The following is a 12,151-nucleotide window of genomic DNA, read 5'->3' on the forward strand; positions in this document are numbered from 1 at the left end:
AAGTGGTGCGTGTGAGCTTCATTTCAACATTTAAGAGAAGTTTGGATAGATACATGGATGGTAGCTATGGTCCCAGTGCAGGTTGATGGAAGTAACCAGTTTAAATGGTTTGGCAAAGACTAGATGGACTTTAGGGTCTGCTTCTATGCTGTACTTTTTTTAATGACTCTATCCTCAACTATCTTGCTTTGAACAAGGCAGGAGTCCAACTACGGGAGCACACTGACTTCAGTTTTCCTGGAAACCTTGATACTGATCCGAGTCAAATGCCGTCTTGAAGACAAAGCGTTCTCAGGCATTTCTTAATATCATGTGGAATGAACCAAATTGACTTGATCCTGCACTATAGTGTGCAATGGAACTGAGGACCTGGGAGTACTGTACAAGTGCATCGTTCACTGGTGGTGAGAAAAACATTTTGCACAATGGCCTTCTTCAGTGAGACACTGAGTATAGGAGTTGGGATATGATGTTGTAGTTGTACAAGTCGTTGGTGAAGCCACACTTAAGAGCTCTGTGTACAGTTTTCGGCACCCTGTTGGAGGGAAGATGTGGTTAAAATGGAAAAGAGTGCAGAAAAAGATTTATGAGGATGTCTTCACAGGACTAGACAGCTTGAGTTGTAGGGAGAGATAGACCAGGCTAGATCTTTATTCCTTGAAGCATAGGAGAATGAGGGGTGCCCTTATTGAGGCTTATAAGAAGCAATTGGGTCAATACATGCAGGGACTAGGTTGGCCAAACACAGGAAACTGGGATTTGATGGACTGGCGCTATGGTCGGCACGGTCTCATTTGGCTGAAGGACCTGTATCTGTGCTGTGTTGCTCTATGACAACACTGAAGATAAGACCTCATGAAGAGATCAAGATAGGTCTCTACTCATAACTTCTGGGTGAACATCACTGTGAATGTTTTAGCCTTGAGGGGTAGGGAGAAAGAGAGTAAAGCAGCAGTGGTCAAGGAAACAATTACAGCTATTTATTTATTTAAAGATACAGTGTGGAACAGGCACTTTCAGCCCGGCAAATCCATTATCCAGCACCTACATATTTAATCTTAGCCTAATCACAGGACGACTTACAAGGACCAATTAACCTGCTAACCAGTGCACCTTTGAACCGCGGGAGGAAACTGGAGCACCAGGAGGAACCCACAGGCTCACGGGAAGGACATACAAACTTCTTACATAGAGCGCTGGAATTCAACTTCGAACTCTAGCGCTCTGAGCTGTAATAGCATCATGTTAACCACTAAACTACCATATAGGATGGCTGATAAAACAATAATTAAGCCATAAAAATCTTAATTGAGTAGACAATAAAGGTATGTTTTAACTCCATAACAGAGGCATACGTGTGTTTACATATGGTCAAGTGGTGATGTTGCCTCACAATTCCAGTGGCCCAGGTTCGAACCTACCAGACTGGAGCTTGCACTTTCTTTCTCTGTCCCCAGTTGCTCCCACTTCTTCTCACGACCTACCTAGTGCTGGTTGGTAGGTTAACGAGCTACTATAAAATACCTGATGTAGGTGGGTTGTAGAAAATAAACACGGGGAATGGAATTGCTCTGAAGCTGGAATAGACAAAGTGTTAGTAACTATCCAGAAACATTGAAATTGTTCAGATTAGCATTTTGCACAATCTGTGGTGGGCTAGTCTTAATTGCACTTTAGAGAATCAACCAGAGCAAATGGAAAGCTCAGGGAAAAGCATTTTGGAGGCTGTAATCAGACTGCAGATATAATAGGCACAGGACAAAATTATGCTTAGGTTTCCTTATTTCTTCCCACATTCCAAAATTACGCTTGTAGGTTAATTACCTACTGTAAATTACCACACAAAATCTGCAGATGCTGGAGATCCATGCAACAGACACAAAATGCTGGTGGAACTTAGCAGACCAGGCTGATCGGGGATGAAGGGTCTCGGCCTAAACTGTTGACTGTTTACTCTTTTTCATAAATGCTACCTGGCCTGCTGAGTTTCTCTAGCATTTTGCATGTGTTGCTGTAAATTACCCTTTGTATTGGTGGGTGACAAGGCAATCATGGAGTAGCTGATCGGCATGTGAGAGAGAATGTTATAGGGAAGTAAATGGGGAATGGAAACACGAAATGATACACATACATATGTAGAATGTATGAATGGAGACCAGAAAAGCAAGTGGGAAGGGAAAGAGAGGCATGACAACATTTTGACAGGTAAAATCAAGAAAAATCCCAAGAGTGATCAGTACTTGCAAGGGGATAAGAAAGGGAAGTGCAAATCCAATTGAACATAAATACGACTCACACAAATGGTATCCCTTTAGCTCAATTAATCTTTCACACAGGAAGAATCAATTGTCTTATTTAATCTGAGGATTTCAATATACTCAGCACTTCTGCATAGTATAGGATGACTAAACTTTCTACGACAATCTTGATAAATCACTGAACTTCTTGGCAACTTCTACACAAGCCAAGGACTGAAATTTACTTTAATATTTAAATAGAAATTACAATTAATTCCAGGACACCATCATGTACTTCTGAAGAATCCACAGGAGACCCATAAATACAAAAGCCACTGGAAAAGACTTTTTTCTAATATAGATTAAATAAAGTTGGATTACAAGCCACTATTTACCTAATTGTTATGACATAGGTGGCAGCCATTTGAACATCATATCCGTGCCATCTCCCAGCAGAACAATGACATCATTCCTATTTCTCCTCTCCTTATCTCCCTGTCCCCCTGCAACTTATTTCCTCTCTCATGCGCCTACATTGTTTCAGAAAAACCCATTTTAACGGCATCCTATTTCAACAGGTCACCTAACTGAGCATTAAATATTACTTCTCACCAGTGCAGTTCATTCATATTATACTCATGTATATATTTTGGATAAACAATAAATTAGGTCAAAAATACTAACCATTTTCTTCAACTGAAAATTCCTTTCCACTGAGGACATGGTGAAGAAGTAGCTTCAGGTCAGAGGGTCTCATTGACATTAAACTTTCAGTTGCTGCTTCACCTAAATAAAAGGAAAAAATTGGTAAGGATGATAATCATTAAGGTCAGATTACTGTAAAACAAATTCTGGATGTGTATTAATAGTACAGAACTATAATTGGAGTACCACATTAAATTTAGTCACATAACAAAACATGTATAATCATTAAATAGGATGCCAAAGAGCCAGAGTATTGGAAGTTATAGGCTGTAAGAAATGATTCAACAACCTCAGAAAAAAAAAAGAGGTTGGGGCATTTCAGGTGCACGTTGATGTAAAGTAGGACATTTTATGTTCAACTCTGAAGATGTTTTTTTTATCATTAATAATAATACTACTACAAATCTAAAAATGTAATATGTCATTCAGTTTCAGAATCATTTAAAAAAAAGCTTCCCTTAGCAATCTGAATAAAAATCAGGACATAAAAGGTGGCTGGATTGTTTAAAAGATAAAGACACATTTAAGAAATATATAAAAATAATTGAAATTGAAAAAATAATAATTCTGCTACTAGTTTGTAATGAAAATGGAGGCTGTTACAATATAGCTGTATTTTTGTAACCACAAGGGATGTTCATAAAAAATGTGAAATACTGCAAAAAGTAGAATCAGAATCAGTAAGTAGGTTGATGATAGATAAGATATTACAGGAATCAAAAGATAAGGAATTAGTGCAAGAAACTGCTACTGAGGTAAAAGGTTAGCCATGATCTCACTGAATGGTGGTGCAGGCTTTTGGGACCAAATGGACTTCTACTTCTATTTCTCACTGTGCTAAAGTCATGAAAGCATTCGTTAAAATAACTGTAGCAGGGATTTGCTGCATTAACCCAAAAGGCCTGGCTAAATATCATAATTTGATTTTTGGTATTGGTTTGAAATGGTGTTTCATGCCACCCAAATGAGTTTCCAAACCACAAACACAAATGCACTCTTTGGGATTAAGAGGCCACAAGCACAACCACTGTCATTCTTATTTCAATATAGCTTGCGGCATAAGGTCTGTAGGCATGATTACTCCAATGTACCAAACAAATAAGGTTGTCAAATATTGCACTCATAAATTTATTGAGGCATCCAGGAGCACTTGACCATTGTTCACCATATGCTCATGGATACCATGTTTCTGAGGCAAGGGTACTGCCAAAAAATGGAAGTGAAAGACCATCACCAATGAGTAATGCTTCTAAAAGCCTATTTGTGAATTCTCTTCCAAATGAATATACAGTAGAGCACATCAATGTTACCCCCTTGTCTCTGTGGTTATGGCCATACTTCTATCGACAGCAAGCATTTCCCCATAAGAATATTTCTTTCCCTTTAAGCAGGCTTAAATACTTCCACAAGGACTGATGCTTAAAGCTTGCAAAATCAATCTGGAATAACTGACTGACAAAGACACTACTAGAGAAAAACAGAAATTCTGAGCAAGTTCAATCATGTCATCGTGATTCTCAAAACAAGTGGCAGAACTGCTGTCCCCCAAATTGAAAACTAGCATAAACGCCTCCAGATCAAATTACACAAAGCAGCTGTCTGTTCACTGAGGATGAAATATTATCCTCAGAGCATTCTATTTGCATAGGACAGTGACCTAGTCATGGTGAAGACTGATCTGTTCCAGAGTAAGGACTAAATGCCTCTTAAATGTGCTATTATTCTGCCTCTTCCTCCTCCCTCAGCATATTCCAAGAACCTACACTCTCTATGAAAGAAAACTTACCTCATAGAAACATAGAAAATAGGTGCAGGAATAGGCCATTCGGCCCTTCGAGCCTGCACCACCATTCAGTATGATCATGGCTGATCATCTAACTCAGAACCCTGTACCTGCCTTCCCTCCATACCCCCTGATCCCTTTAGCCACAAGGGCCATATCTAACTCCCTCTTAGATATAGCCAATGAACTGGCCTCAACTGTTCCCTGTGGCAGAGAATTCCACAGATTCACCACTCTCTGTGTGAAGAAGTTTTTCCTAATCTCGGTCCTAAAAGGCTTCCTCTTTATCCTCAAACTGTGACCCCTCATTCTGGACTTCCCCAACATCGGGAACAATCTTCCTGCATCTAGCCTGTCCAATCCCTTTAGGATTTTATATGTTTCAATAAGATCCCCTCTCAATCTTCTAAATTCCAACGAGTATAAGCCTAGTCGATCCAGTCTTTCATCATATGAAAGTCCTGCCATCCCAGGAATCAATCTGGTGAACCTTCTTTGTACTCCCTCTATGGCAAGGATGTCTTTCCTCAGATTAGGGGAACAAAACTGCACACAATACTCCAGGTGTGGTCTCACCAAGGCCTTGTACAACTGCAGTAGTACCTCCCTGCTCCTGTACTCGAATCCTCTTGCTATGAATGCCAGCATACCATTCGCCTTTTTCACCGCCTGCTGTACCTGCATGCCCACTTTCAACGACTGGTGTATAATGACACCCAGGTCTCGTTGCACCTCCCCTTTTCCTAATCGATCACCATTCAGATAATAATCTGTTTTTCTGTTCTTGCCACCAAAGTGGATAACCTCACATTTATCCACATTAAATTGCATCTGCCATGAATTTGCCCACTCACCTAACCTATCCAAGTCACCCTGCATCCTCCTCACAGCTAACACTGCCGCCCAGCTTCGTGTCATCCGCAAACTTGGAGATGCTGCATTTAATTCCCTCGTCCAAGTCATTAATATATATTGTAAACAACTGGGGTCCCAGCACTGAGCCTTGCGGCACCCCACTAGTCACTGCCTGCCATTCTGAAAAGGTCCCGTTTATTCCCACTCTTTGCTTCCTGTCTGCCAAACAATTCTCTATCCACATCAATACCTTACCCCCAATACCATGTGCTTTAAGTTTGCACACTAATCTCCTGTGTGGGACCTTGTCAAAAGCCTTTTGAAAATCCAAATATACCACATCCACTGGTTCTCCCCTATCCACTCTACTAGTTACATCCTCAAAAAATTCTATGAGATTTGACAGACATGATTTTCCTTTCACAAATCCATGCTGACTTCGTCCGATGATTTCACCGCTTTCCAAATGTGCTGTTATCACATCTTTGATAACTGACTCTAGCATTTTCCCCACCACTGATGTCAGGCTAACCGGTCTATAATTCCCTGGTTTCTCTCTCCCTCCTTTTTAAAAAAGTGGGGCTATATTAGCCACCCTCCAATCCTCAGGAACGAATCCAGAATCTAAAGAGTTTTGAAAAATTATCACTAATGCATCCACTATTTCTTGGGCTACTTCCTTAAGCACTCTGGGATGCAGACTGTCTGGCCTTGGGGATTTATCTGCCTTTAATCCATTCAATTTACCTCATACATCTCCGTTAAACTCATCCCCCCCCTCCGCTTTCAGCTTTGGTATTTCCACTCTGGGAAAAAGACTCAAGATATCTATTCTATCTATGTCTCATTATTTTTATACCTTTGTCACATCACTCCTCAGTCGAGAGAAAACATTTCAAGTTTCTTCAAGCTCCCCTTATATCTAATGCATTCCAACCCAGGTAACATCTTCGTAATATTTTCTGCACTCTCACCAAAGCTTCTGCATATTTGCTAAATTCCAACAACCAAAACTGAACATAGTACTCCAAATATAGCCCAACAGTACTGTTATACAGCTGCAACATGATTTGCCAACTTTCATTTAGATTGTAAACAGTTTTGAGTCCTGCAGTTAACCCATAAAATCTGCCAAGTTGATAAAGACCCATTTTCTGCAATCTGTTCTTAAGCCAATTCCCTGTTCATCTTATTATGCCACATGTGTCTTCACCGTCCACTCCCACTTGCACTTCCAAGTCCTAAAGGCCTGTCACATTTATTAACAGTGATTCATGAATTAAATTTCTCTGGTTCACAAGTTCTCTGCTCATTTATGCACCCACGGAAATATTGTAGAAAAGTATTTGGAATCAGATACCAGCAAAAAAAACCATAAAATACATAGTTTGGAAGATTGCTCATTTCATGATGTGGAATCATGAATGCCAGCCTATCAATTTAATCACCGAGTAAAATATTTTGAACAAGCATTGATAAACAATTTGCCCTATTCTTTCAGAACCAGAATCAGGCTTAATATTTCCGTATATGTCTTGTAATTCGTTAACTTAGCGGCAGCAGTACAATGCAATACATGATAATATAGAACAAAAAGTAAATCAATGGCAGTAAATATATATTTGTATATTAAACAGTTCAATTAAAAATAGTGCAAAAAACAGAAATAATATGAAAAAAATGAGGTAATGTTCACAGGTTCAATGTCCATTTATGAATCAGATGCAGAAGGGAAGAAGCTGCTCTTAAATCGCTGAGTGTGTGCCTTCAGGTTTCTGTATCTCCTTTCTGATGGTACCAATGAGAAGAGGCCATGCCCTGGGATGCTGCCTTTCTGAGGCACCCAAGATGGATCTGACTAATTTTACAACTTTCTGGAGCTTCTTTCAATCCTGTGCAGTAGCCCTTCACCCCAGTACCAGACAGTGATGCAGCCTGTCAGAATGCTCTCCACAGCACACCTCTAGAAATTTGAGTGTTTTAGGTGACAAACCAAATCTCTTCAAATTCTCGTCTCGCCTTCAAACCATCATTTCTTTTCTTCCATGGCCTAATTACACACACAACAGAATTTTAATGTACATATACTATGTATTTTCTTAGACAGGTTTTTTGTTTTACCTGCTGATATTTCTGAGAAACTTTACCTGAACAGTTGAGACTATTGCCCATTTCAGTTGCCATAACTTGAATTATTAATCCAACACGCAGTCGGAACATTTCAGCAAATAGATTAGGTTCTGTCCTTGCATACATTGCCAGATAAACCATGACTTCCTATCAAAAAAAAAAACCATACATGTAAAATAAAGCAGTGGACATAATATGCAGAACAATTTCTGAATCCAGAAAAGCTTCATGGCAAAAAAGACAATTTGGGCCTGCAGCTGTTTACCATTTACATTGATGATTTGGAAGAGGGGACTGAGTGTAGCGTAGCAAAATTTGCTGATGACACTAAACTAAGTGGAAAAGCAAATTGTACAGAAGATATGGAGAGTCTACAGAGGGATATAGATAGGTTAAGTGAGTGGGCTAAGGGATGGAATATAACATTGGTAAATGCGTGATCATGCACTTTGGAAGGAATAACAGAAGAGCAGATTACTATTTAAATGGTGAAAGATTGCAGCATGCTGTTGTGCAGAGAGACTTGGGAGTGCTTGTGCATGAATCGCAAAAAGCTGCCTTGTAGGTGCAACAGGTTATTAAGGAGGCAAATGGAATGTTGGTCTTCATTGCTAAAGGGATTGAATTCAAGAGCAGAGAGGTCATGCTGCAACTATACAGGGTACTGGTGAAGCCACACCTGGAGTACTGTGTGCAGTCCTGGTCTCCATACTTGAGGAAGGATATACTGGCTTTGAAGGTAGTGCAGAGGAGGTTCACCAGGTTAATTCCAGGGATGAAGGGGTTAACCTATGAGAACAGATTGAGTCGCCTGGGACTATACTCTCTGGAGTTCAGAAGAATGAGAGGGGATCTTATAGAAACATACAAAATTTTGAAAGGGATGGATAAGATAGAAGCAGGAAAGTTGTTTCCATTGGTAGGTGAGACTAGAACTAGGGGACATTGCCTCAAGATTTAGGGAAGAAGATTTAGGACGGAGATGAGGAGAAACAGTTATTCCCAGAGAGTGGTGAATCTGTGGAATTCTCTGCCCAAGGAAGCAGCTGAGGCTTCTTCACTAAATATATTTAAGAAACAGTTAGATAGGTTTTTACATAGTAAGGGAATTAAGGGTTATGGGAAAAAGGCAGGTAGATGGAGCTGAATTTATGGACAGATCAGCCATGATCTTATTGAATAGCAGGGCAGGCTCGATGGGCCGGATAGCCAGCTCCCGCTCTTAATTCTTGTGTTCTTAACCTGTAACACATTTTTTGAAACAGAGTTTCAAAATTGATTCTATATTCCTATTTCTCCTTGACCCTGCAAATTTAATTCACCACTCCAGTATTCACCAGTTGCTTCTTTGAAAATGACTACTGAATCTGTTTTCACAATCTCTCTTGATAGCATATTCTAGATCAGGGGTCCCCAACCTTTATCGTACTGCAGACCGGTTTCATATTGATAATATTCTTGCGGGCCGGCCGGCCGACCGGGGTGGTGGGGGGGAGGTATGGTTGCCAACATACAAGAGTAGCAGTCAAATACGTCGGGTTTACCCCGAGAAAGACTACAATGACCATGATGCCTTGCACGGGCACCAGTGCGCATGCGTAACTACGTGCCGATTTCTTAAAAATTGTTTTTGTCGATTCTGTTGGCGGCGGCGGGTGTTAATCACGACCGGAATATAGGTGATAAAGTGGCTAATACACTCAATTTCATTTCTAAAAGGGTTTATCTAACGAATTTAACATTAAACACACAGCGCTTATTTTCCTCGAATGAATATAGCGATAAGACAATTATCAGGGGAAGACAGGGGTGCTTGAAGTGTTGAACGAACTTCCAGTAGAAGTGGTAGAGGCAGGTTCGACATTATCATTTAAAGAAAAAATGGACAGGTATATGGACAGGAAAGGAATGGAGGGTTATGTGCTGAGTGCAGGTCGGTGGGACTAGGTGAGAGTAGCGTTCGGCACGGACTAGAAGGAGCGAGATCGCCTGTTTCCATGCCGTAATTTTTACATGGTTATATAAGTCACTTATAATAGCATCATAACATTTTAATTAACATTTGGATATCAAACACACAGCGCATATTTTCCTTGTATGAAAATATAAAATCATTGCAACGCACCAATATCGCTGAATCAGTGGGAGCCCTGGGCTTGTTTTCCTGCAACAAGACGGTCCCATCGAGGGGTGATGGGAGACAGCGATACGCGAAGGAGGTTCCTTATGTCCTGTCTGTTCCGCAATTTAGTTTTCGTTGCATTCATTGCAGAGATATGTTGGAAATGGAAGCAAAGTTTTCAGTGCTTTCCTGACTATCTCAGGATATTGAGCCTTGACTTTGATCCGGAATGCCGGCAGAGATGTTATATCAAACATACTTTTCAGCCCGCCGTCATTTGCAAGCTCGAGGAGTTGATCTCCTTCCCGCGCTGACACGGATGACGCGCGGGTAATGACCTCGCGTGTGTTCAAGCTCAACAGTGGGCGTGACAAGGAATGAGGAAAGGTGCAGCTGACTCATATCGCCAAATCATATCGTTTCCTCGCGGCCCAGTATCAAATGCTCTGTGGCCTGGTACCGGTCCACGGCCTGGTGGTTGGGGACTGCTGTTCTAGATCATAACTCACTGCGTATTTTTTAAATCCTTGTCAAAGATCTAGAATTTTTGTCAATTATTTTAATTCTGGGTTCTTGAGTTTCCTGTCAGGGGAAAGGGTCTATCCTTATTTAAGCTAAAAAAAAACACCCTGTAATGATTTTTAATGTCATTATAATAGCTCTCCCTTATGTTTTCTGTTCAACAATTCTAGGTATGCCATTCTCATCATATGAACATATTGTACAAAGTGTACCAACACCAAAACAATTATTGTATACCAGAGGTAGCAAATGGTAAAACAAATGTCAATTCTACTTTTTAGAATTCAGGCAATAACCACAAAAGGAAACAAGGTATTAAAAAAATCTTATAAGCAAGAGGTAGATAAAGAATATCACATTTTAGAGTTCCTGCCTGGCATTACTAATGACTTGCTGCACTATTCCTGCCTTAAATTTCATATTTAGACACATGTCTACATCAGTACAAGAAAAGCCATAACTATCTTCTTAATGAAAGAAGATCAGATTTCTATCATTAATTGGATTCACCATTTAAGATTTTGTTCTCTCTTAAGTTTTTCATATTTTAAATAACACTTGTAATATCAGAATAGCCTGACTATCAATTCAGTGTCCCCACCTCTACAAAAACACACATCAGACTGTGTATACAGTAAGGTATCCTTAATACATGTGCGCTATGGGGATGCCAAATAAATCAACATTTGTCATTTTATTGAATTCCAAAACTATCCAAACTGAACTTTAAGATCTATCTGTTGTTACAAACATAGAACATCCAAAAGGTATAGCACTTCCCTCCCACACAGATTTCCATTTGTCCTTCATTCATGTGCCTATCTAAGAGTCTCCAAAATGTCCCTAATATTTGCATCTATCATCACTGCTGACAGCACATTTTCCACACCCACCATTCTCTCTGTAAAAAACCTAGCTCTGACATCCCCTCTATACTTTCCTCTAGTCGTCCTAAAATTATGCCCTCTTGTATTAGCTGTTTCTGCTCTGGAAAAAAAGATGCCGGCTGTCCACTCTAAACATGCCTCTTATCATCTTACACACCTCTGTCAGGTCACCTCTCAACCTCCTTTGCTTCAAAGAGAAAAGACCTAGCTTGCTCAACCTTCCCTCATAAAACATGGTCTCCAATCCAGCCAGCATTCTGGCAGTTAACATAATGAGAAAGAAATAAGGAAAAACAAAGTAAAGAGGGGAAAAAATCTGAAACTGTGAGACTAACAACAATGCAGATGCTGTCATTTGTTCTCCCTCCTTTTCTTCTCTTCATTCATCTGCTCTTTATATCTTCTAAAGACATGTCCCCACCGCCCTCTTAAGCAGCATGATCACCACTTGCGGCACTTAGTCCCTATTGGTTTGCATCCAACTGTACACACTTCCTTCGTTCTCTCCACCCTTTCCTGTCACTGAAAACATTTCAACAACAAACTCTGATAACAGATCATCAATTTCAAAACAGTAACTCTGGTCCTCTCACCACTGATGCTGAAAATTTCCAGCATTCTCTGCTTTTCTTTTAGATTTTCAGCATCAGCATTTATTATTTTTTTTTTGCTTTTCCATTGCATATTTGCTCGATTCATTGGCTGAAGTAATCCAATGATAACATGAAAAGATAAATAGATCATTAATGCGGAATTCATATAACAGAATCTAAATTTAATGAACTTATGCTGCATGAACCAACCTGTGTGAGGATGAACAAAGCATTATTGTGTTCATTAGCTTCTGCGATCAGCTTAGTAAGTTCAGCAGAAGGCAAGGGTCTAATGAGAAAGTAAAAGCATAAGTTAA

General features: G+C 40.0%; 1 protein-coding gene across 3 annotated transcripts in view; it reads right to left on the minus strand.

The window, feature by feature from the left end:
- The window catches only part of phka1a (phosphorylase kinase, alpha 1a (muscle)), a 158,345-nt gene that overhangs the window by 26,670 nt on the left and 119,524 nt on the right, over positions 1–12,151 (minus strand). For all 3 annotated transcript variants that reach the window (XM_063060651.1, XM_063060650.1, XM_063060649.1), the window contains 3 exons: positions 12,045–12,123; positions 7,728–7,857; positions 2,922–3,023 (listed from right to left, as the gene is read on the minus strand). In XM_063060651.1, the coding sequence (XP_062916721.1) occupies positions 2,922–3,023; positions 7,728–7,857; positions 12,045–12,123 (311 nt within the window). The remainder of the gene's footprint in view (positions 1–2,921; positions 3,024–7,727; positions 7,858–12,044; positions 12,124–12,151) is intronic.

This window comes from Mobula hypostoma, chromosome 10, assembly GCF_963921235.1.
Source record: "Mobula hypostoma chromosome 10, sMobHyp1.1, whole genome shotgun sequence".
NCBI classification, from domain to species: Eukaryota; Metazoa; Chordata; class Chondrichthyes; order Myliobatiformes; family Myliobatidae; genus Mobula; species Mobula hypostoma.